Raw genomic sequence first — 27011 nt, forward strand, 5'->3', positions numbered from 1 at the left:
TTGTTTTTCAGGCTCCATTCGCCTCAGAGCAAGAGTCTTTCCCTTCCTCAATTTGAAATGGCACAACTTTTTAATTTAATTTAATTTAATTTTTAATAGTGTAACTACTTGTAATGTTTTAAAGGCAGCTTTATTGTTGGTTCCATCTTCTTAGACTATTTTTATTGTTTTTGACCTGTTGCATACTACCCTGGTGGTTTACAGAAAGTGGGTATAAAAATATTAAGAATAAATAATGAAATTACGTTGAAGCCTTTGCCTTCAGTGTTCAAAGGAGGAAAAGAAGGACAATCCTGTAGAGAGAGTACAGGCTTGGATTTGAACACTCAGTTCTTAATTTAGCCACGAAGCCTGTATCTCCATAAAAAGAAAAGTTATCCATGTTGACCCGGTAAGAAAGATTCCAGGAGCTTGCATGCTATTTTGTGATGTTTTGATTAGCCCAATAAAAGTTATAGATAATATGGATTTTGGAATGTATCTCTATAGTTCTCAGTGAATTGACATAGTTTTAAGGAGAGTCACAAGCTCTCTCCTCGCCCTCCTTAGTTTAGGAATAGCAATTCTGCTTCCAACTACAGAGTGTTACACATTGCTCTCTGTTCCACTAATCAGGTGGAAAGCCCCCTGCCACTCCCCTCTCTGTAAATAATGACAGGACCTTCCTTTTTTCAATAAGCAGCTTGGTGTATAAAGGAAGCAGCAAGAGACTTCTAGTCAAGTGACCATAGACGACTCCTGAATCAGCATTGCGATACTTAATATATTGGTTGCATAAACTTAAATGGAAAATCAGCTTCCTGTTAAAAAAGACGAAAAAACTTATTTGCAAGGAATGTGCATAGAATATGATGTTGCTTGTCATTCAAGCAGTCTGTGCCATAGTTATTTAAAATTTTACCCAGGGCACGTGGCTTTGTTTTATGGTAAACAAGCTGTGGTTTTTATCCCTGCCTCTCTAGCAGCTGCAGGCATATGCTGCATACAGGGGAAGGAAGTTTTAAACATGGGTGGGGTTCTTTACCAAACAGCCTCAACTTGTGGAATTTAAGTTTGCTTTGAAGAGACACACAGGGCTATTTTAAATACTCCCTCTCTTGATAAAAAGGTAAATGAGCCACATGCAGGTCGTGTGTCTGTGCCATTTCCCATTGTTGGCTGGTGTATTTACACTGGAATTCCATGCATGCTCCGCCTGCATTCTGTGTCTTGTTGGTACCTGCCTTATTCCCCCCAGCTAAAGAAACAGAATTTTGGTTTTTTGGCATTTACGTCTTCTGCATTCATCAAAGTATTTTTGTGCCCTGCAGAATTTGCATTACATCTGCATAATGTAGGAGAGAAAGCAAACACTATAATTAAACCAGCGTAGCTGCTAGCTAAGGGAAAATATTTCTCTTTGTGGAAAAATATCACACACGAGCACAGGATTTTCTGTTTCAGAATCTTGAAGGGCCTGGCTTCATAGCCTTATGTCATAAAAGACATAAAGCAAATGGACCACGAACATGAAATGCTGACATATTTTATAGATGTGTTTATGAGCACTTTTAAATAGTTTTATGGATGGATCTGAAGCAACGTTTATCTGAATGACTTTCTCTAGCTGTATGAGTGTTTGATGTCTTGTCTCACTTAGAGCAGAATATTATGTGAACAATCTCACTTTGGTGCTTACTATTTTGTTTGTTTGTGTGTGTGCACATACACGTTTCTGTGGGAACTTCTAGGCCAAAAAAATACCAATTTTAGGATATTCTTGTATGTTTGTCTCAATGTTCTGATGGCCCCCAAAGATGTCCATGTGCAAGGCTTGTCATATCCCTGCTGGAAATACAATTTAAAAATTTTATTTTTTCAGTGCAAGGAACTAAACAAGATATTGTCTATTTTTATTGCATAATTATTTTATGGATAAGTATTCAAATTTAATAAATAATAATAGAGGAGAAATGAATATTTATGTAGCAAGTAGCTCAATAAATTCCATATAAATTACTAACTTGTATTAAAATAACATAAAAGTATTCACAATCTTTTTCTGTTTATGATAAATTTATTTGTTCTCCCCTTCTCTCTTTTCAAGTTTTTATTACAATTAAAAAGAAATGTCAGAATGTATTGCAGACCATAGGATTTATTTTAGCTCTGCTTTTGTCTTGCTAGTAAGCTAGAAAAAGAAAGAAAGAGAATAGCTAGGTCTAGATGTACCAGAACTCAGTTAATCTTTTGTTCTGTCTTAGGTTGCAATCAACAGGACTTACATCTGATAGTAGGGGAGCATTTTTTGGTGAGAAATTTGTGGTACAGTGTTGGGGTATAGTTATTCTTGAAGATGCTTCTCCTGTGGTTCAGAATCGACATGTTGTCACACCCACAAAAGCTGTGGGTTGGTGATGGTGGGCTATTTCCAAATGGTCACCATCTCACTCGGAAAATTGGCAATATCTTCCTCATGTGCTACTGGATTGTACAGAGTCATTCATGAATCAGCCTTAATGCCGTTTGTAACTTTACAATGGGTTTTGATTGATATAATCTGTTGTCAGTGCTTCCCCCCCACCCACCGAAAAATAGGCCCCAGTACTCACCATGAAGTTGTTATAGTAAGTGCCTCACTTTTAAACAATAAGAGGTGCCAGTACTGCGTGTGCTTGAGTACCCCTGGAAAAAAAGCACTGTCTGTTGTTATGATGGTAAGTGCAAACATTAAAAAGGGGGCATAAATATCCCCAAGAAGAAATGTGTCCCTATGTCATGCCACAAACCTGCCACAGAACACATAAATCTAATCAATTGTTCCTTTAGTAAACAGGCATGTAAAGAATTATTGCTGCAAATGAGTCAAATGACACCCATCAACATTGGTCAATGTAGTGCTTTTGATTTGAGCAATTCCAAGCTGTTGAATCTGCTGCGTTATTGATAGTAAATGTCAAAATGGTTGTTCTCCCCATGAAAATACACACAAGCTTTATCACGTTTGTAAAAAAAAAATAAAAAAAAGGAAGTCGAAATGGGTTCAGGAAAAGCAAAGCAGTAAACTCATAAATGTATCTCATAAAATGATCACTAGCTTCAAATGGAACTCTTTGGGGTTTTAAATAAGTTTTGCAGTGTGAACCTAAACCATAAAAAATGGTTGACACTCTTAAATCCCTTGGAAATTTATGAGACTGAAGCAGTTCTCTGTGCACAATTCCTTCTTGATTTTACTAAGGTTTAGGCGTACTTTAATAAGGCACTATTCAGAATGGTCCTAGTTGTCAAAATAACCCTGTGAATACAGAATCAAATACAGCAGCAGTATTTTTAAATATCATGCTCTTGATCTAAAGAGTGGTGTAACAAGTGCATGGAGGTAATATTTTCTTCCTCACAATTCTGAAATCAGAGAATGAAACGGAACGGTGGGAGATTTAGGATAGACAAAAAGAAGCAGTTCTTCACACAGTGATTAGCTAACTGACACTTGCTTCCATAAAATAACCATCACCAACTTAGGTGGCTTCAAAAGGAAATTAGACAAATTCATAGAGGATAAGGTTATCAGTGGCTACTAGTCATGGATGTAGCTTGAATGCTACATCCAGAATCAGAGACAACCTCACCTGTCACTGGGAACAACTGTGAAAGATGGCAATTGCCTTCTTGTCTGTTTATGGGCTTCCCATAGCATCTGGTTAGCCACCATAGGAAAGAGCACACTAGCAGTTTTTTTCAAACAGCACCCTCCCTTCCTATTCCTTGCTTGCTGTATAACAAAACACTTTCAAAATCCAGAGAAGCTTCAGAAGCAGGTGTGACGCAAGAATTGCTGTTTTAAATAAACCAGACTATATGTATCAAACCTAAGCACACTGAAAGAATCCCTTTCAGGTCCTAGCCTATGTTTTATTTATTTTGCCTCAAAAAGAGAGAAGGGATCATTCTGAACAAATTATTAGCAAATTACAACTGTAGTCATTATGATTAGGAAGGTAAGTTGGGTGTGTAACTGTAGGCAATTTACTGTGCAGTCCTCTGCACTTCCATTGATAAACAAGTCCCATTGAGTTCAGCATAGCTCACTTCCAGATGAGTGAGTGTAAACTCCGAGAATGAGTCCCATTTGGCTCAGTGGGACTTGGAACAATTACCTGTTGGATTCCACAGTGATTCAAATGAGTGGAGCCCATTTCAGGCTTACTCCTTGCCAAATCCAGTGGCGAAAATAGGGGGAATGAGAGCTTCAGAAGGCTGCCCTACAAAGCCCCGATGGAGGGAACAAGCAACTGCAGGAGAGTTAACATTCCCTGTTAAATATTATCCTAACTTCTGGTGTGATTGGTATGTAATGGCTGGGTTGAAGAAATTCTGAAAAGCATTCTTTCTTCAGGTTAATCTTAAAAAGATCGTATGAAGAGGGAAGATGTGTTTACCTGGTTAACAGAGCTAAGCCATGTCCTGTTTAAGAGGTGACCTGCACTCTTAAGTGGCAGGTGCTGCCTAGGCTTGGGGGTAGGATGGCAGCAGGTGGGGGTGGGGTGGGGGGAGAAGGAGCCTGCAGTAAGGATGCCATGGCACTGGCACCTGCTTCTCAACTGCTCTGCTTGCTCCCCCCCTCCCGTCTGCACCTGCTTGTCCATACTTTGTTACTGATGGAATGCATGTTCATCTGCCTAAGGGTTCAGGTGGAAGGCCAGTAGTAAACTTGAAAAAGAATGAACAATATATGGGGCACAATCCATTTAATGTTTTTTTTTCTCCTCCAGCACTGAGTGTACATACTCTCTGGGTGGCTTTCACAGTAGAACCCAACAAATAAAACAAGGAAATTGAAAAGCACAATAGAATCATTTTCCCAGACAAAGGTCTGGGAAAATAAAAAGGCTTTTGGCTGGCACGGTAAAGGCTGTCAAGTGGATGGCATAGGACCCTTCCTGGGGAGAGGATTTTATAAACGGGGTGCCATCAATGGGAAGACCCAGTCCTCAGTTGTCATCCACCTTGCTTCTGATGATACCTGGAAGAGGGCCTTAGATGATGAGCTCATTGGACAGGCAGGCATCTGAGAGTGAGGGTGAGGCAAAGGCGCTGAAGACTTGAAGCCAGAGGCTGCTATGCTTTGTGGAAAGAGCTGAATTTAAAGCTCATGGCTGATATGTAGAAAGGTCACTTTGCTAGTACTAAGGACCACACTATGAACACAGAGCATGCTCACTCAAATATTATTTTCAAGAAAGCAGTGCAGAAGCTATTTGTGTACCCCATCCATACTAGCAAGTCAGCATTTGTGCTATGTGTGCTACAGTTTCTGTACTGAAGTGTATAGTGAGATAATCCCTGGTGGCACTGAAAGCTGTAAAGCTATCCCATAGCCCTTTGGTGATTGTGTCTTCAAAGCATTCTGCCTAACTTTGACAAAGGGGGCACTGTAGACTCTATTTCTGTGTTTGGGGGCAAAAATGGAATTGATCCATGCATCTATGAATTCCATGCTTAGTTTTTGTTGTGTGCAAGTAGTTAAAGGATGCAAGCTGGAGCTTCAGCACTATTCTAGGATGAGACATATATGAGTGGGGACAATATGCCTTTCCATTATGAATAAAGGTAAAGGGACCCCTGACCATTAGGTCTAGTCATGGACGACTCTGGGGTTGCGGCGCTCATCTCGCTTTATTGGCCGAGGGAGCCGGCGTACAGCTTCCGGGTCATGTGGCCAGCAGGACTAAGCCGCTTCTGGCAAACCAGAGCAGCGCACGGAAACACCGTTTACCTTCCCGCCGGAGCGGTGCCTATTTATCTACTTGCACTTTGACATACTTTTGAACTGCTAGGTTGGCAGGAGCAAGGACCAAGCAGTGGGAACTTACCCCGTCGCAGGGATTCGAACTGCCGACCTTCTGATCGGCAAGCCCTAGGCTCTGTGGTTTAGGCCCAATTCCATTAGAGGGCTACAAAAACCAGTGTGGTGTAGTGGTTAGAAGCGGTAGTCTTGTAATCTGGTGAACCGGGTTCGCGTCTCCGCTCCTCCACATGCAGCTGCTGGGTGACCTTGGGCTAGTCACACTTCTCTGAAGTCTCTCAGTCTCACTCACCTCGCAGAGTGTTTGTTGTGGGGGAGGAAGGGAAAGGAGAATGTTAGCCGCTTTGAGACTCCATAGGGTAGTGATAAAGCGGGATATCAAATCCAAACTTTTCTTCTCCATATGAAAGCTAAGTTTCATGCTCCCAGTGACTTGCTGAGATATTGACTAACATGAAGAACCCACCAAGTTGTGGTGATCTGAGATGCACTGCAGAGATGTGTCATACTTTTTCCAGGACATGCTTAGCTTGAGCTAGACACTTGTCTGTGATGTGTGAGAGAATTCAGATAGCTAGTCCCTATGTCTAAAAGAAGAAAAAGCAGTGTTGAGAACTGATTCAAGAATTTTGAGTTCTTTGTGCTTAAAAAATAGCATATTACAGTTTCATAAACAAAAGCTAGTCCCCTTTTAAAAAGAAATCCCATCTTTAAAATATTAACTTTTATTCCCCTTTGCTGGAATATCCCAGAACCAAACTGTTTCACAAAAGTAAACTAGTGCGCACTTAACTCCCACCACAAGCGACTAAAATTTCCCTTCACTGATTAATTTTGTTCAGTTCCAGATTTAGTTCATTGATCTATTGGTTAAACCAATTAAAGCTTGCAGCCCTACAAAAATGTCACACACGCCTGTTTTGCATGACACGTTAAGCCAAACCTTTGCTTAGGGAGACTGTGCAAGCTCATGATTAGGGACAAGGGAGCATAGCCATAAGTCCCCAGTTTGGACAGTCACCTTGGCCTGGCTCAGCCTGGCAGCAAAAAGGACCAAAGAGGAGTAAAGCTGCCAAAAGCTCTTCCCTGGAAGCCCACACAGTCATGTGGTCCCAGTAAGTCAAGCTTTGGCTTTAGGAATCTCTGTGGTGACTTTAACCTGTCACTCTCCACTCATCTGCCTTGACTGTATATTACCAGCAGAAGCTCTTATTTTTAGTGCTGAAGAGCAGTGGGAGCCCACATATTTTGTGGCTTGTTTCTGTCTCTCTATCTGCTACAATTAATTTGAGAAAATTATTTAACTGTGGCTTCTCAACCCCCAGCAAATGGCAATACATTTTAGTGCCCCCCAGTACAGCATGATTCACTTACTAGAGTGCGGTGACTTAAAGGGACACCAATGCAGAGTATATTGCAGTGAAGATAAGATATTGCTCACAAACTCCCCCTTCTCACATACTTGCAGATTGTATCTTTTTAGTTCTAATTTTAGCTTTGTGAAATTAACAAAAGTGAAGGAGCGACCTGTGTGGACACTTAGAAAGTTATGGTTCAGGTGCTATCGCGCCGCACAAACTTGCCAACAACATAAAGCAGGCCCAAACAGACATTCAATTAAGGTGCTACGGACAAGACTGGTCTCAAAACAAATGGTGCCCCAGGCAAGGAACACACCCAGATTTCCCCCTCCATTTAAATACCTTATTTCTTATTGTGTTTCTAGCCCATTTCACAACTCCGATCCACTATCTACATCGTATAAGTCAATGAAAATGCAAGCTAGAACCTGTAAAACTGTATTTGTTCATGCCATATAAATTTTCTGTATTAGTTGTTTCAGCTGCTGAATGACTTGTTGAGTAGATAGACTGCGCCTGGCCTTCCTGTCACCCAATATCCCAGGTGGTCGCCTGACCCTAAATCTATCCATAAGCATATTGCAATCATGCCATGAATGGCTGCATGTGAATGGTTTAATGGCGAGACCACTGTATAAGGACTTCCTGCATAGCCCATACCTTCTAGCCTGATTTGAAAACTTTTACACAGAAGGCATCTGTAGTAGATTCATAGACTCTATACAAAGTAAAAGAAAACTGTGACACTCTGAAGAACTTTATTGTGATAGCTATTAGGGACTAATCACATGTATGAAATAAAGGGCCTTGCAGAGCTACTGCCACTAAAATAAAGCTAAAGTTCAAGGTGTATTTGGAACAAGATCTGCAACACTGCAATTATTTGCTTTCTTGTTAGCCTTAGTTCTTATCTTGTTTAATTTGATTTATGCTGCATTATATATGCCTGTTCTTTTTAATGCTTTGTTTGTCAGGAAACACAGTACCACATCCATCAAGAGTAAGGTATTGTTAAGTGTAAAATATTATTTCCTTTATTGGGTAACCCTTCTAGGTGTGTTGCACCTGAGCAGATGGCCAACTTGCTCAAGGTATTTTTGAGAGTTTGCATTAGTGTTTTATAGATATCTAAAGTGATGTGGACAGATATTCTCTTTCATTTTAGACCCAGAGAAGTTTTACATGGAAAAGATTTTGCTTGTACTTTTCCTTGCAGGGCTGATCATTTTGTTCAATTTGTAACTAATACGTTAACTTTAACCAATCATACTCCGTACCAGCAAACACCTGCCTGCCTCCTTCAGTTTATAATAAAACCACTTTACAATGTATATTCATTGTGACATTATGAAAACTGTAATGTTAGATATAGGTATAGACATAGATATATGTATGTAGGCCACATAGTCTGAAAACCACTTTTCATGCTACCTGTTTGTACTTGAGTGTGGATACTGAAATGCAAATTATGTACATATCCAATCAGTGTAAACAGCATGCATGTTTGGTAGGAGAGGTGTGTCTTCTCAGAAGTGGAATTTGGTAATAGATGGCTGTTTTTGAGTTTCAAAAATCAGACTTTGCAGGATTTCACCCTTTGCAACAGCAATAATAGCAGTTGTCTAGCACTCTAGACATTTTCAGAGCATTTCGTTTCAGTATGCGCTGCAAAAAGCCAGGTCAGCATTTTCAGTCCCGTATTTCAGATAGGGGTGTGCGGCTTTCTTGTGGCCACTTAGTAAAAGCTCATAGCAGAGATGAGATTTCAACTGGGGATTTCTTGTCCACGCAGTCCAGTCTCTTAGCCTCAACCTCTCTTAGCTTGTGGGGTATGTGTGTGTATAAGGGAATGGCCCATAACAGCATGAAAAGAGCCTGCTAGATCAGACCAATCACCCATCTACTCCAGCTTCCTGCTTTCACAATGGCCAACCAGATGTTTGTGGGAAACCAGGGAGCAGATAATGAGCAGAAGAGCACTCTCCCCTCCCATAGTTTCCAGAAACTGGTATTTGGAAGCATTGCTCCCTCCATCTGTGGCAGCTGAGCATAGCCATTGTGGTTTTGCATCTCTAATTCTCACAGTGTACGTGAGAAGGATGTTTTCCGCTTGTGCTGGTCATCAGCTGGTCCACACGGCAGGTGGCACAATCCATCCATCCTTTTTCCTTGCAGTTCTCTGCAGTGCACTTACTACTCAGTGTCAAAACAGGAGTGCAGGAAACCGCTCTGTGGGGGGGGGGTGCCCCAAAATGAATCCCTTTGAGCTTTAGAAGTGAATTTAACTGATTTGGGTTTTGATTAATAAACAAGACTCTGTTTGTGGTGAGTCTCTTGCTGTGTTTTTGATTTTCAGGGTCTTTTCATGCGACACAAAAATGTAAAGCGATATTGAAATCTTTGTTTAGGTTCACTCCAGAGCCTTGGCTTACAGTAAATATCAGTTTTGTTCAACCAAAGTATCACTTTACACAAATCAGCCAATGAAGCACAGTAAACAAACTTTCCGAGCATATATAAACCCCAAACTGCTTTTCTGTTTACTGTTAAATATTTACTGTGTGAAGCATTAGGGACATTTAAGAACTGGTTATTCTTGTTTTATCCTTTCAACAGATGCCTTAGTTGGTAAGACCCTCCTTTTCAACTGCATTGTGTTTGCTGCTACTTTGACTAAGCAGGAAGGACTTAACTTAAGCTTTAGTCTTTGGGGTATATCCTACCCTTGTTCCAAGGTGCCCAAGATGGCATGTGCCCCCCCCCCCAAGAATTGTACAAAATAGATTAAGCTGAGAGACGGTGAACTAGCCCAAGTCACCCTGTCAACCATACCTGCCTGACATTAGTAATGCTCACAGTTCTGAAATCTTAGATATTCATGCTGGAGGGTCACTTCTATAATGTTCATTCTACCATCATGTGATCTGCTCATTTGCATGGATTGATTTATCTGACTGACATCTTATATTTACTGACTCTTATATTTATCCTTGTCAGCATTCATTCAGCCTTTATTGGCATAATCCTTGTCAACATTTCCCTCATTGCAAGCAGAGGTAGGTGGATATGTGCCACTGTTCGCACCAACAAGGTTCATCTTGATTTGGGAATAAGCCAAGTTAATTTTTTACTTAACAAATACTAACATCCATACAACCATCTGGCTGTAGCGATCAGTCATTTAATTAAAGCATCTACTGCACTTTCTTTTAAAGACATCTTTAACAGGTTTAAGATTACCATTTAAAGTCATTGAAAATAGCTCAATCTACACATAGCTCATGCATAACAGTCTTAAACACATTCTACATTGGGGGAAACAAAACTGCTCTGTAGATACGCAATTATGTTTGAAAAGATGAGTGCTCCTCCTCCTCTTCTTCTTCTCTTCCTCCTCCTCCTCTTCCTCCTCCTCCATTGTTTTCCTTTTCCCAGGACCATGGAGTCAATGGATCTTTTTTACTCTTCCAAGGAAAGCATCCTTCAGCCACTTCTGCATGGGAGCTGTGAAGCCATTCCATGCACTTGAGGCTGCATGACAATGATGGGGACCATAACATGTTTCCCCCGGGTGGGAAAATTCCATGTGGCTGTGAAGGGCACCACAAGTATAGTAGAAACAGAAGCTGGTGTCTTTGCCCAGAGGTTGATTGTTTGCATTTAAAGCTAGGGTTCTGTTACCACACTGGTCTATGCAAGTATATGTGTATGAAGAAAAAAAGGTGCTATTACATTTTTTAAAAACCGATGATGGAAAGCTTGCCTAGGCATGGATAGTACCATATGGTAAGCTCAAATAGGCTATGAGTATGAGGTGGGAGCAAGTTCCCCAGTCGGGTTCTCTCGATTGTAAAAAGAAAGGGGACCAGAAACGTCTCTTCAGTAGGATCTACACTGCTGGTGTGGCACCTAAAATGAATGGGACTGCCTATCACCAGTAATTAAGTCATCCATCAAAGACAAAATGCACACACCTCACAGCAAGAGCTGCCAGGTGGGGCTGTGTCCTGGCTCTCCTCGTGCCATGGGCAAAGGGTTTTGACTCAGCTAGGCATTGCTGGAAAGCATTCAGGCAAAAGCAGCTTGTGTATAGGTAGCAGTAGGATCCCTCCTGCTCCACCGTCCCCACCATCCTTCCCCCGGTCCTTTGATTTCTCATTATGTGTTCCTGGGAGGCTGCTGCAGCTGGCACAGCCTCCTTTCCATTCAGGCAGCCCCACACTGAGCACATTCTCAGGGTTGCACATGTTTGGTACTGCTGGGATGGTAAACTAACAGCAGGCCCGTAGCCATGGGGGTGGAGGCAGCTGTGAGTCCCCCCATGATAGTCTAGGCTTCCCACCCCCCTAGCCTTTGCTTATGGAGAGATAAAGAAAATATCCAGGCGTTATTCCACCCAGTTGCTCAGTAAGAAGTAAATGGGCTCCTTCTCTTCCTGGGTTCTTGGTGTGAAAGCAGTTGGACGTTAAAATTAATAACTAGTAAGTTGATTTAACCAGTTGCCTGTCTTTAAAACATCAAAAGGGTTATAGCTGGCATATTGTCATTTGAATGTTTTGCTTATCCTCTCTGTGCCCTCCAATACATCCAGCACAAAATGTCTATCTACGATATATCCAGCTACAAGCAGGTCTGACTACTTGTCGCATCTCCAAATCCAGTCACTTTTTTTGGGGGGGGGGGGTGTCTAGTGGCCTTCTTTGTGTGATGTGCTCCAACAATACTTTCCCTCACTTTTCTAAGAATTAGATAGGTTTGTCTCTTATTTTTCCCTGTATTGGGGGGGTGGCATCTTCTGTATGGCGGAGGAAGGCAACAAGACACATGACTACAATTCGGAGCCATTCTTCCTTCCAGCTCCTGCTTTGAGGCATATGCAGTCAGTGCTTCATTTATCCCCATCTCATCCACTAAACATTGCTGTCAAAATTAGAGATACCGGCCTTGTTTGCACGTCACAATAAGCCAAGGCTGGTGGCTTTTCATCTTTCATTGGGAATGAGCGGCATGCTTCATTCCTCCCCTGGCAGAAACCAGGAAAGCTTGGTTTTTCATGGCATCTGAACCTGGGGCCATGGTTTGTTTCCCCCTAACAAATCAGAATTGCAAAACATTCCTAAGCTATGGTTTGTTGTTGGCTTCTGAATTCTACCTTGTTGGGGAGAAGCAAACAACGCTCCTGGGTTCAGATGCCGTGGGAAGTCAAGTGTAATTGCAGCTTCCTGGTTTATTTGTCCCCCTTGCATCACAAATATGGCCCTGGTACAAGCGAAGCGTGGGATGGAAAATTCTGGAATGTACTTCTGCTGTACCTATGTATGTATGTATGTATGTATGTATGTATGTATGTATTTACTGCCCTTCCTGCTAAAGGAGACAAGGGTAGCAAATAGGAAGCAGAAAAGCAAAAATATTTATTTAAAACATTTTAGAAACAATTGTAATAAAGATGGAGACGAGGCTTAAAAGGCTGTTTGGAAGAGGGAGGCCTTCAGTAGACATAGAAAAGACTGTAGGGATGGCACCTGTCTAAAGGGAAGATATTCTAAAGGGTATGCGCCACAACACTAAAGGCCCAATTCCTACATTGCATGGAACAGACCTCCTGATAAGATGGTATAAGTCAGGCATAGACAAACCTGGCCTCCCAGCTGTTTTGGGACTACAATTCCCATCATCCCTGACCACTGGTCCTGTTAGCTAGGGATGGTGGGAGTTGTAGTCCCAAGACATTTGGAGGGCTGAGTTTGCCTATGCCTGGTGTAAGTTGTGTAGGGCTACACCGAAACAAGCACCTTGAGCTTAGCCCAATAGCTAATTGATGTATTATTGTAACGGAATCATGGTAAGCACAGGCAACAACTCCTCTCTCTTCCCTTTTAAATGCTTTAACAGCTTGCTCAGGTTGATTCAAGAGGTGTCCAGCTTGGCTCTCTCTTCATACGAGGCCTAGCTCTGATGATTAAAGCCAATAATACCTGTGGCCTCCCCTTTAAAGCGGATGACATAATGGCGTGGAGTGTATTTGATGGAAAACTCTTTCACACGAAATACCTGCAAGCCCACAGAGGATGCTCTTTACATGATCTTTTGGAAGGCAATGTAAGTACATAAGCTTGGGGTGGGGGTTGTTGTTTTTAAAAGCAAAACAAGCTTAGTTTGGGGATAATTTTTATTTTAGGAAAGCTAACCCTGATTTCTTTGGAAAATAAAAGAAGGTTTTCAGTGGTAGTACTTCACCTTTGCAAACTTTTGTGCTTTTCCAGCAGTGGAAATCCACCTTGTCAAATTGAAGAGAGATCCCACTTGCTAATTGTTTCTGTTGCTGATGTAATGAATAAAAATATAAATGCAACCATCTTCTTCATTTTTTATTTTGGTCTTGAGCTGAAAATCTAAAGCTTACTTGTTTCTAGTTCCTTTGCCTTTTTCCATTCTGAGAGCCACATTCCCAGGCAGGGTGGGTAATGTTAATTATTATTAATTCATTAAATTTGTATACTGCTCTTCATCTGAAGGGTAGAGCAAAGTCCCTTACAGGCAGTGTCAGGATTTAAATCCAGATCAGGTGCCAGCAGTTCACAGCATTTCTGTGCTGGTTGGGGAGAAAGATAAACCTATCCTTCTGCAGGCAGATGACAATTATCCAGAGACTGGAGGAGATTCCCCATCCATTAGGGCCTTAAGTCATACATAGACTATTTGGTGAACCTGGAGGTGCTCATTGAAATCACACTGCACAAGTCTCTCTAGCCGCTCTGCAACATAACTGACCTGACTGGAAGCACACAGTGCTGAGCTAGAAGTGAAAGGATGTATTGGCACTGAGTCCCTAAAGTATAAAATAAAGGTAAAGGGACCCCTGACCATTAGGTCCAGTCGTGGCCAACTCTGGGGTTGCGGCGCTCATCTCACTTTATTGACCAAGGGAGCCGGCGTACACCTTCTGGGTCATGTGGCGAACCAGAGCAGTGCATGGAAATGCCGTTTACCTTCCCTATTTATCTACTTGCACTTTGACGTGCTTTCAAACTGCTTGGTTGGCAGGAGCAGGGACCGAGCAACAGGCGCTCACCCCATCGCGGGGATTTGAACCGCCAACCTTCTGATCAGCAAGTCTTAGGCCCTGTGGTTTAACCCACAGCACCACCCGCGTCCCTAAAGTATAGCCTAGATAAATGTTCTGGGTATTTCAGTGTGACTTCTCTGAAAACGAGAGGGAGAGTTTGCCATTGTTTTCATTATTTCCTTGTCTGCAGGAATCTTGGCTTGCCAAGTTTCAGGATCTGATGTCCCTTATTTGCAAAACTTGCTCAGCAAGAGGCAGGATAATTCAGAGCAGACAGCGACTGGGCAGCTTTGTGACAGGTAGGTGCCACGTGAGTTCTTTTTGCAAACCACTTTGAGGTGTGTGTGTTTGCATTAACGGACAGTTCGTGTGGGAAAAGAAACATATATGGCAATATACCTACAAGGTGTGCATGGTTTCCTATACATATCTGTACCGAAAACTCACCAAATATGAAGCTGTCCTACGCATGCCCACAATAAGGACCATGTTCATTGCTTCTGTGCTTTTAAATTGCAGTAGTTAGTAATTTTCAAGCAGAATATCAATAATTATATCAGCTGAAACTTTAAATTAATTTATATGCTATAACTTTCAGTTAGTTAGCTTTCAACGTGAGAACTCTGGATTTTATTTTGTTAGTGCGCTAGCAGTTTCAAGTGTCATAAATTCCTTTCCAGAGAGACCAGGAAGGGGAAGAGGTACTCACTTTCGGAATCCAAACAGAATTCCATCTCGTCCTTATCGTGATCAGGGCAGTGACTCTCTGTGGTGGAGAGACCGTCAGCCCCCTGGCCATTCATCTGAATCCCAGCCTCCAGGTAAAAAGAACCCAGCTTATAGATTAGCATTCAACTACATACTTGCAAAATCTTTCACTCCATCAATATTTTGGTATATAAAAGCATGTATTAAAAGACTTTAACTTAACCACTGACAAGCTGTTAGCTGACTTCATACAGTGAAATGTAGGAATAGGTGAGGAACCAGCTCATCTTAATTATGCATCAGTGACATTTTATAATAAGGTCACAAATAGATTATTGCATCAATAATCACAACAAAATTAAGCATCTGCCTCCATCTATTCTAAATCTGCCCCACATATGCAGGCAAAATTTTCCTGTTCAAGCAGAAGCTTTATGTCGTTTGTTTTATTCCAGTTTCTTAAGGAATTTCAGTGGTGTGTTGTGTCAATTGCTTGCAGTTTCAGATTCTAATTTGTTACCCAATTCAGTATGATTGAGCTTTTGTGCAGAATCTCTATTTAATGGGTCTTGGACATACTTGAAAGTGAGCTTACAATTGCAATAAAGGGTTTTCCTCTTTCAAGCCTGAGATGTATTCAGTGTGATTAAAATATCACACTTAATTGTCTGTAATTTTCCTCCATCTCACCACCACAATTTGGCAGCCCTATATTAGTCCTCTTGTAAACATCAAGCTTAGAGCACCTGTTAATTTATCAGCTGAAACAATGCAAGTTTAATTTGCCACTTTAAACAACTGCCTCTCTAACAAAGTCTTATATCTCTGTATGTGACTGATTTTGGGGTAATTTGGAAGGATTATGACAGCACAGAGTATGGAACCAGGCCAAGCCTTCTCAAAGCTTGGGGTGAAAAAGGCCTGCATAGCCAATCCTCTTGCATCATCTGAGGTTGCCTGAGCAGAGAGGAGGCTGAGCACTTTCTCTGGAGTTCTGTACATTGGGGCAAATGGCCACTGTTCTACCAACATCACCCAGCCTACAACCAATCCATGGCCCATCAGCTTCCTCCTCCCTAGTGTCAATGTTGCTCTTGCAGAACTCAGCAGGGAGGAGAATGGGAACAAAACTAGAATTCGTTGGCTTTGTCTGTCATTGGCTCTGGCTCCTGCTACTGGTGATCTCCCTGCAGTCTCAATGGGCACCAGCCATGGCCTGGTTCTGTGGTGGGTATTTCGTTCTTCTCCCACACCCAGAAGAAATTACAGAGAAAAACAACTAAGTTGAGAATTCAGAGGTTGTGCCCCTTCTCACAGCATCCACTGGCCAGAAAGGAAGGAACCAGCGTGATTTGGATTTCCTAATAGGACAGTGAATTGTCCCTCTTGACTTGAATCCTTCATGGCATTCAATTAAAAGAGATAGGACTTCATCCTCTGAGAAAGTAGAAGCCGTACCTCTTTCTTCATAGAAGGCACCAGGAGAGGGGAGTGTGAGTTCCTCCATTCAAACCAAACACCTTCAAGGGCTGCCTTAGCAGGGCCTATTTTTTAATGTTTAATCTCACACTCAGTAAGAGAACACATCCAGTTTCCGTAGCTCTGACTGCTTTCCATGAATACACTGGCAGTTTTGAAGCAACGCACATTGGAGTTCAAATTTATGTTAGTATACCGTGGCTGGCAGTAACTGCTTCATGCAATAAACTAAGTATGGGCTGTGAATTGAAGCATCCTTCCATTCAAGTTGGTCTCAGATGTTCATAAAGTTACCTGAAACAGCCATTGTTGATAGATAACTCCATTAGGGCGTAAATAAAGAGCCATGTTCTTCCAGCTTTTTATTCTGCCTCTTCTCCCCATCAATCTGAATTCTGTATCCTACGTGGTCCTGCAGCTTTCAGTCATGTCCCCTGTGACTTTACAAATCTACATGACACCACTGAGTGGAATACAGGGTCAAGGTGCTTGTGGTTCACAAGCTGCATGAAAGTAGGAGCTAAAAGGGGAATGCTTAAGATGTGTGCACAAACCACTCATCTTGGCTTAGAATTATGTGTGAACATAAGAAATATAGGTTCAAAAACATTGTGTCACCCTGGGTGGGATATAAATTAAGCCTGTCTGGTCTCTTAAATCTGAGGACAAATCCCTTTTCATAGTCCTACCATTAGAAGAGGTATATTGGGTGGTAATACAGTGAAACATCAGTTTTTGAGCATCTCAGGAGTCAAACGTTTCAGCTTTCAAACGCCGAAAACCCGGAAGTAACTGCTTTGGTTTTCAAACACTTTTCGGAAGCCAGATGTGCCACACTGCTTCCGTATTGAGTTTTCCAGACATAAATTCTTCCGGAAATGCATGCTTTGGTTTTCAAATGTTTCAGAAGTTGAACGGTCTTCTGGAATGGATTGTGTTCAAAAACTGAGGTTCCACTGTACTACAAAAAGGGTGTTCTCTGCAGCGGTGCTGACATCATGAAATGCCCTCTCCAGGAAATGTTACTGGTGGCAACTATGTTGATATTTCCCCCATTTGCCTGGGCCTTCTCAGGGTTTTCTTATTGATTTATATTGCTAGGTTGTTATGAGTTGTGCTAGTTTAAAAGGATATTTTATGCTTGGCATTAAGGATTTTTTTATCTAGGGATTTTTTTATCTGCTTTGTTTGTCTGATGGTTTAGCTTTCAACTGAGCTGTAGGTTGCAAGTTGAATGGTGGGATAAAAATGTAGTGAACAAATAAATCCTAAAATGAATAAAATAATTTCTGAACTGTTACCAGGGATGCTCTTTGAACATTAAAAATAATCTTTTTCCCTCCACCAGGTCGAGGATATGGACCAAGACACCAACCTCCCAGGGGACAAAGATTCTAGGTAAATAGCTGCAATAGTAATCAATGGAAAGAGATAGAAAGTGAGTTAATTAAAAGTTTCTAAAGCTATTTTTAAAGATTTTTAGATGCATTTGTAAAATAAAATAAAATTCTTTTTGGCCCCCATTTACTTTTTTTTTAACATTTGAATTTGTACCTAGTATAAAACAAGTTTGAGAGTTTTGCCTCATTAAAGCTGTCAGACAAAGGCAGGACTAAGTAATATTGAGCCCCAGAGCTGTATCTACTCCCCAAGGGTTCCACCACCTGGCTTTCTGCCCCCTGTGGCAACAATGATAGGCCAGACATTCCAATGGAAGAGATAGTGGGGGAGCCTTTGTACTTCGGTTTATGAGGCCTATATAGCCTACATTTGAAAGTACTGGCCATACTATCTTTAAGGCTACTTCCTCTTGAATATTGACATCTGCTGTCAGAACTTGAGGACCAAATTCTCTTGTGTGGATGTTGACATGGGAGGCAACGGGTGAGGTCTTGATACAGTTGCCGTAGTTTTCTTTATTAATGTTTCTCCTGAATTCACTGATCCTCCCCCAAATAAATAGTTAAATAAATAAAGTTAAAATAATGTAAAACTGTGTTATCACAACATACATACATACACAGCACATTATCCCCTCCCAATGCCTTCCTATTCTCTTAATAAATGGTTTCAGAATTGCAGCCCAGAGGCAGTTCAACTTTACATCTAGATGGTCTATATACCAAGCTATCAACATGAGCATCATAGTTTATCCATAACCAGCAGGGAATGCCCCTCAGGTTTTTAGGGTTGTTGTTGTTGTTGTTGTTTTTGCTGTGTAACATGGTGTAGTCTATTTTAAAGAGCTGAGAGCACCAAAGCACATACATATTTGTTGTTCTTCTTGTCTGAGGTATAGAATCGACTGTTGCATAGACAGAATTAAAAATAATTATCACAGCAAATCAACATTCACCTGCACTTGCCTGTTATCAGCTAGAGAGTTATAAACACTTGTCTGTTATCAGCTAGAGAGTTATAAAGATCAGGAGGGGCTTACTTATGTAGTTCCAAACTGTTGTTTAAAACAAAACTTTCATTTCATTTTGTATTGCCACACAAACATGGCAAATGTTCTTTTTTTCTGTGAATATATAGAATAGTTGCTTACTTTAGCTCCATGACTGTTTGCTTGTGTTTTTAGGTGGCCCCAGATGATTCTCTTCCTGGGTGGAACTGGAGGGAGGAAGAGTGAGAGAGGAAAAGGAGGTCTGATAATGTATGGAAAATTAATCATTATTAATCATTAAAACCAATTGACTGATTTATATTGCTGGAAGAGCAATTAAGCACATTCTAGCTTTTAAAAAATGAGCTGTGTAATGTAGCTTGCCTTGACCTGAAGAGCTATGCTTAAAACACAGCAAAACTTATTATAGTGAAAGGGAAAATCTTCAAAATGGGGTGTGGTTTCCAGCTCTTACTGATATGGGTGCTTTTGTGCCAATAAAAAATAATGATCTTATTAGCAGTCAGTTTTTGGTACCCACAATGTATATTGGTATATCTCTTTGATAGAACTGCATCCTATTTTTCAAGCAGAGTTCCCAAAGCAGTTCACAGCATACGTAAGATATAATTGAAGCATCAGAGTGAATTGTATTTTAATATTCTAACATAAACACACTTGAAATCTGATTATGGGAGAAATTTAATTCTGGACAAACTAGGAGAGATAAAGGGGCGCGGGTGGCGCTGTGGGTTAAACCACAGAGCCTAGGACTTGCTGATCAGAAGGTCAGCAGTTCGAATCCTCGCGATTGGGTGAGCTCCCGTTGCTCGGTCCCTGTTCCTGCCAACCTAGCAGTTCGAAAACATGTCAAAGTGCAAGTAGATAAATAGATACCGCTCCGGCGGGAAGGTAAATGGCGTTTCCGTGCACTGCTCTGATTCGCCAGAAGCAGCTTAGTCATGCTGGCCACATGACCCAGAAGCTGTACGCCGGCTCCCTTGGCCAACAAAGCGAGATGAGCGCCACAACCCCAGAGTCGGTCACAACTGGACCTAATGGTCAGGGGTCCCTTTACCTTTTTTTAGGAGAGATAAAGATTATATATTTGCTATATTTTGGTGAGTGTACTATGTTTGCATTTAATAAAGAAAAGGGTGGTGATGGGTGTGTAATGCAGCTTTCCCAAATAAAATTAACCCAATGCCATATCATCATAGTATTGTGCTTATACATATGTTGGTGTGAAAAGCAGAGAAAATAATACAGAATATTATTTAGCTAATAGGCTAACAAGGTGAGAGAGTGGCTGGCCCCTTAACTCCAACCAGTTTTGGACAATGCTCATTGGATCCATTCTCTTTGGCCAGCTCCCCTGCTACAGCAGGCAGAGAGATTGCCATCTCATTTTTAAACCTCTGAGATCAGCAGTGAGTATCCAGGAAGTTCTTTCAGCACAGAGCGCCTAATTCAATCCCTTGTAGGACAAAGGTGATAGCTAACATTACAGGAGCACATCTCGCCAGCAGAAAATGTATGAATGAAGCAGAGTTTGTCACATCACTAGGGATCTCTTTTTTAAAATATATGTTCAAAATGTGGCGTTTCAAATAGCTCTCATAGAAGGTTCATACAAAGCGAGATAATTTTTTTAGCTCTGGTTCATTTTCCCAACTGTAGAAGACACGCCAAAATGTGCATGGTACCTGGTGACTCATATAAAGGTTTTAAGATAAGTCCTTTCTTACCCTGGGGGAACTGAAATAGGTATTTTCTTCTGCTTCTATTTCCTAATCAGTGCTTCCTTCCAACAAACAGTCATACACAATTGATCTTTTAGTAGTAATATCTCCATTTCTTTTCACTAGGACTTTCAGGAATAGCTCGGCCATTTGTAAATAGGCATAAAATATATACATACTTTCACATACGCAGAAAGCATCTTGAATGCATGTCCAGTGGTCAAAATGATGCAGTGTGTGACTATTGTTAGTTTTCTTCTGGCATAATCATGGCTATACTTTTGCAAAATTCCAATTCAGATAGCACTTCCTTGTGGATTGTACCCTATCTCCTGAATTTAAGCTTGATATATGGTCCCTGTCACACAATCTTCATGCAAAAGCAGGCTCTTTTAAAAAAAGTGCACATAAAAATCAAACTTCTGTTGAACCAAATCGTAGACTGAAAACAAGGTAATTGTGTTGTTGTTGTTTTTTAATAAATTTTTATTGGGTTTTTACATTTTATAAAGACACACACACACAAAAAGACAAAGACAAAACATGTACAATTTCATACCCTTACTTTCTTTACCTCCTTTCCCTGACTTCCCCCCACCCCCTCTTCATACATCCCAATTCCAATAATTAGTTCAGCAAGTTCTTATCTCTTATCCTTAACATATTATTATTATTTTAAACTTAGCACTTTTTACTTGTCCACATTTAACTTATCCAATTCTCTTATAAACATTAAATCCTTTTTCTAAGGTCGACCCATCTTCCCTTCCACGAATTTCTCCCTTTATATATTAATTATAAATCATAATGGCCAAATACAAAAGTCATAAAATTTTGAAATTCTGTTCTCCCCTCCCTCCCTACCCCGGTTTCCATCCCTTCCCAAACAGATGTCCACAAAAACAGTTCCTAGCCCGGATTCCTCACATCCGAGGCCTTCAAATCTCTGTCAGTCTCTCTCTGCCGATTTTGTTGGTAACCCTTTTTGTTGGTCCTCAGGTCTCGAAGGAGTTCTGTCACAGTCACATCGTGTTTTCTTCCATCCAAAATGCTTAAAAAGCAGTTGCTGCAAAAGATCAGCTGATCTCCCATACTCAAAGAGGAAGTCCCGATCATATTTCTTTACTCTTTTAAATTCCAGTATTCCAAGTACTCCAGGGAGCACACTGGCTTATCTGATAAAAAATAATTTTGCTCAAGAAGTTTATGATTAGAGTCGCTGCTGGCTGTATTTATATTCTAAGTAGATTTCATGTTCATTTATATCTTAAAATTTTGCTCATCTAGGATGGACTTAAATGAGGATTTGAATATCATTTGATATTCACCATTACCTTAGCCTACGGCTTTATTGTTCTTATCGTCTCTCTGTCTCACCTATAGTTTTATTATTTGTGGCATTCTTGCATTAATCCTGCATTTCTGTGGTATATGCCTTCCAGGTACATGATGTTTAATTTGTGTTATTTGCTGTGTGTATCAATGACATCTTATTATTCTTAGACTTCCTGGTTCTTCTTATTTTTAAGTAACCTTCACAATTTTTAGGATCGATATACTATTTCTTTGTTGATCATTGAGGCTTTTGTTTCTCTCCCTCTTAATTTTCTTTCAATTTTGGGTTCAAGGTTGCTTTTGACAAAATGTACCATGGGTTGGACCCTAATTTCTGTTCTGTAAATAGAACTCCCCACCTCCCCAACTCCCCACCTTCATCCTCTACAGGTTCCTGCTGAGAGTTAGGAACCTCAGAAAAGCATATGATGTAGGGGATAGGCTGCAGTGGGACAAGGGAATTCCCCCTTTCCCCAAAAAAGAATCCATACATCTTCATATATGTATGGGCCATCTTTGCTGTGAGGCCCACAATATCCTCTCCCTGCTTTGCTGGCCTATTTCCACCTGGCTTGGGAGGATGGGGCCCAGACTGACTCTTGCTTCAAAAGCTGCTGCTACTGCAGAAGGAGCCAGAGGCCATCTTACAAGACCTGCTGCTCAGGAGGGACCAGGGACCAGGAGGTGGGAAGCTTTTGTTGGGATCACGAGTTTAATTTTGGAGAGGCTTAGTTTTTGCTGGTATTATGTTTTTGTATCTTTATTCTTACTGTATTATGAATTATGTGGGGATTTTTCAGGTTTATTGTATCCTTATTGAGATATTTTCATTTATTGTTTATGACTTAAATTTAGTTTGTAATTTTGTAATTCGGTTGATTATGTTCTCATAGAGTCCAATTACGTTTCCTGTTTCTAACAACATTTCCCCCTTTAATAAAGCAAATTCATGGGAATCCAGGATCTGAATCATTTTTTCTTGGACCTGTGCATTCCATTTTAACCTTCTATTTCCAAGTATCAGATATTCTGTTTCATCCAATAATTTAGGAAAGGCAGGAGAAAAGAATGATGTCAGAGATAACTCAAGTGGAAAGTGGTCACTTTCAGCTCTGGGAATTATCCTGAAGGTATCTCGGTTAACTGGCACATTATTAGATGTTAGGATATAATCTATGGTGCTAGTAAATCCTCTGGGGGAGATAAAAGTAAAATAACCCTCTTGATCCCCTTGACCGTGCCCATTGCATAACAAAAGGTTATGCTTTATTATAAGTTCACAAAGATGTTTCCCAGCGCGATTAGAGGTGGTGTCCATTGCTGCCCTCTGACAGATTTCAGGTTCGTCCTCCAAGTTTAGACCAGATAATATTGTATTTTGTGGGGAAACAAGGCTGATCCGGGCATTGAAGTCACCTCCCAAGACAAACCAAGGGTTAGGTGACAGAGAGTCTATACTTTCGAGTAGTTGGTCAAGTTCATCCCAATATGATCTCAGTTCCCCACAAGACTTTACTGGAGGTATATACACACAGATGCAATAAGTATTGCTCAGGAGACTATCAGAAAGGGACAACACTAAAAAATTAGGGGTGGTCAACAAGGGACACTGTTGAATTGATACATTAAGAGAGATTGACACCAGCACCGCCAGCCCCCCACTAGGCCTTCCATACTTTGCAGTTTTAAGAGCTGGTTGAGTGTAACTTGTAAAACCCTGTAATTCAACCATAGTAAATCCCTTTTGCCCAGGTTTCTTGAAGAAAGATGATGTCATGTGTTTGTAGATAGGAACAGAAATCACTGTCTTGGATCTTGTTCATCCACCCTGTTACATTCCATGAGAGAAGTTTAATTGTTTTACAGTGATTTACTCTTAGTCAGTTGTTGGCTTATGTGCTCTCGGAGTTTACCAGTTTTTGAGGCATTTTGTAATTCATTTCATGTTGTAAGCTGCTTTGAGCCTGTTATAACTATAAAAAGGTGGCGTGCAAATAAATGATAACTGTTGAAGGCTTGTTGTTCTTTCCATAATTGTAATTTATGTTATCCTCCAAAATCACTTTTTTATTATTATTATAGGGTGATATACTTCATAGTGGTTCCCAAGATACCATAGAACTTCATTCAATACACTGTGATCACACACAGTCTTGTAAAAGGTAAAAAAAGCAAGTTCAAAAGCAAGTAAAAGTGCAAGTAGATAAATAGGTACCACTTCGGCAGGAAGGTAAACGGTGTTTCTGTGCACTCTGGTTTCCACCATGGTGTTCTGTTGTGCTAGAAGCAGTTTAGTCATGCTGGCCCCATGACCCGGAAAGCTGTCTGTGGACAAACGCCGGCTCCCTCGGCCTGAAAGCAAGATGAGTGCCGCAACCCCATAGTCGCCTTTGACTGGACTTAACCGTCCAGGGGTCCTTTACCTACCTTTACTTGAGAGGGCATTAAAGGTAAAGGTAAAGGTACCCCTGCCCGTACGGGCCAGTCTTGACAGACTCTGGGGTTGTGCGCCCATCTCACTTAAGAGGCCAGGGGCCAGCGCTGTCCGGAGACACTTCCGGGTCACGTGGCCAGCGTGACATCGCTGCTCTGGCGAGCCAGAGCCGCACACGGAAACGCCGTTTACCTTCCCGCTGGTAAGCGGTCCCTATTTATCTACTTGCACCCGGAGGTGCTTTCGAACTGCTAGGTTGGCAGGCGCTGGGACCGAGCAGCGGGAGCGCACCCCGCCGCAGGGATTCGAACCGCCGACCTTTCGATCGGCAAGTCCTAGGCGCTGAGGCTTTAACCCACAGCGCCCCTGCGTCCCCTGAGAGGGCATTACTGTGGGCCTAAATATTTTAACTGATATTATGGTTCCGCCACCATTTGCAAGTGGAATTTATTCATTTTTACCTCACCCTTCCTCCCTTAGCAGCACAGGGCAACTTAAAGCATTACTGCTATGTGCCCGCTTTCAAACAAAGCCAAACAGCTGTGATAGCACATTTTACTCAGCCTTGGGGATTTATTAAGAACAAGCTTGGACGTCAAATAAGGTGTGCTAGTTTCATTGTTGATACGAAGGAACACTGAAAAGTGAAAACGCCAGTCATGAACTTAAGTCAGTGCCTTGGGGCAGCGTGTGATTTTTTTTTGTCGTCGTTCAAAACACAGGCCCAGTTACCTAGGAGCTGAGAGAAGCAATGCATTTGGAGACAACTTGCTTTGTGAAAAATCAACACATACAATAACACGATCAGACCATGATTAGAAATCGTACAGAGGGACTGTGATTGCTTAAAAGCCAGTCTTGGGAAACGCTGTGCTTAGACATTTTGAAACCCCTTCTGTGGCCCTAGAAAGCGCAGCTGGCCCATGGTCTTTATCTTGAAAAGCAAAGGATCATTCCCATTTTGCAGCAAGGCTTCCACTTATCGGGGCCTACCAGTAGCAATTTGCAACAATAGAGGAACAAAGATGCCATTTGACCTAGAATACAATTTTCAACTAATTAATAAAGTGACCATTAGTTCCTGAGGGGATAATAACAGGAGTAAGAGCAAATTACTGTGCTAACTAATGCTTGCTAAGGGGGTGCAAAGGAGACACGGTCATTGTATTGCAAATGTATTGAGGCTCTATTCTCCCCCCACCCCACTAATACTCTTAAAGTGCTCCCACTCAACACTTGCTCCTTCTAGGACCCTTGCAAAACATGTAAGAATTAGCCCTTCAAAGATCAATCAGGATCTAATTGTTGCTAACAAAGTGCCACCTGGTGAGAAATGTTACAATATACCTTCATTACAAAGCATTCAGTCTCTTAGCCCCACAACTACAGTAAAGGGGGAGTGAGGGTAGAGAGACTCTGTTTCCCCCTGTTATTTCCAGGCACCTGCAATGCTTATAAAAGGCTTCAAGGCAAAGGAAAATGTGCACTTTGCACTGCAAGGCCAGAGCTGGTTCTGTTATGTTTGCAGTATCTAAGAACGGCTATTTACAATGCCCAGACGTAAAGTACTCTGTTTTACACCAGCAGTTCTCCAGTGGTATCTCAAAAAAAAAAAAAAAATGCCTGGACCTCGTCTACTGGAAGACAAACAGTTTCTGGCATTCAGTGTTATTCTTTCCTTTGGGGCAAACTGTTCAAAAGAAGTCCATCAAAATAGACAGGTTATCACAGCAATGTCAGCTGGTATGGCAGGTACATAAAAGGGATGGGGAGCTGTATCACAAAGGAGAAAATATATTCAGAAATGCACAGTCAGATAACAAAATAATTAAAATATATTTGCATTGAGATCAAATCACAAATATACGCACGCACACATACATGTGCATAGACGAAACAAAAAATAAATCAGAACCACATCAAAGTGGTTATAGCATCTTAATAAATATATACCTAAGAATACTATGCCTAGGGCAGGTTGTATTTTAATATACTCTTTGTACAATGTGCACTGTGTTATTTGTACTTTAAATATGATTGTTAAATGCTTTTGATCAGAAAAGCAGGATAACTGTATATATTCATTGCAGATGACAAATAGGGGAATATAATTTGCCTGCTATGGCAATGGCTAGCTTGCAGTGGCTTAATGTCAGCATGGCTTACTTAGTTGGGATCCTGTGGTCTCCCAGCCACCAAGGTGAGAACCAAACAACAGTACAATAGCCCACACAGGATGTAGCTTTGCCACCAGCCGCCTCCCCATTGACCATGGCAACCATGTGGACTCCCACCAATGAGGGAATGGCATCCCAAATGGCACCTCCACATCAGCCTGACACGCCAGGGTAATTACGGTAATGGATTCCCCTTGCTCTGGCAAGTGAATGAAGTAAAAATAAGCCTTTCAAGTTTGTGACAAATTATCATAGAGAGAGAAAATGACAAAAATAAGCAGCGGCTGGATACTTCTTTCCTATTCTTTGATAGGGTTTAAATAGTAACAATTATTTGCCCGTTCATTTGCATTTTGGATTAAAACTCAAGGTTGAATTTGAGCTGCCTTAAGATGCCTTGTTAAAGCTCAGTGTGTTTTACCTACACAGTTGAACCTATGCAGTCAGAAAATAACACCACAGTTCAGTGAAGCAGACGGTGAGGAAATTATAGGCAGGATTGCAGTTAGGATGATCCTAATAAGATGGG

The 27011-nt window shown here is 41.2% G+C and overlaps 1 protein-coding gene across 4 annotated transcripts in view; it reads left to right on the forward strand.

The window, feature by feature from the left end:
• The window catches only part of FAM120B (family with sequence similarity 120 member B), a 38418-nt gene extending 14540 nt beyond the window's left edge, over positions 1-23878 (forward strand). The window contains exons 7-13 of one of the 4 annotated variants that reach the window (XR_014562518.1): positions 13045-13251; positions 14409-14517; positions 14899-15039; positions 17754-17843; positions 18990-20997; positions 21695-22737; positions 23788-23878. Coding sequence is in view for 2 of the 4 variants with exons in the window: in XM_083732402.1 (XP_083588528.1) it covers positions 13045-13251; positions 14409-14517; positions 14899-15039; positions 17754-17803 (507 nt within the window). In the remaining 2 variants the exon portion in view is untranslated. Of the gene's footprint in view, positions 1-13044; positions 13252-14408; positions 14518-14898; positions 15040-17753; positions 17844-18989; positions 20998-21694; positions 22738-23787 lie in introns of those variants that run through there. The other 3 variants (XR_014562519.1, XM_083732402.1, XM_083732401.1) reach the window with 3 other exon arrangements.
• The last annotated feature ends 3133 nt before the right edge of the window (positions 23879-27011 follow it).

Source organism: Podarcis gaigeae, assembly GCF_964106915.1.
Source record: "Podarcis gaigeae genome assembly, chromosome: 3".
Classification (NCBI taxonomy): domain Eukaryota; kingdom Metazoa; phylum Chordata; class Lepidosauria; order Squamata; family Lacertidae; genus Podarcis; species Podarcis gaigeae.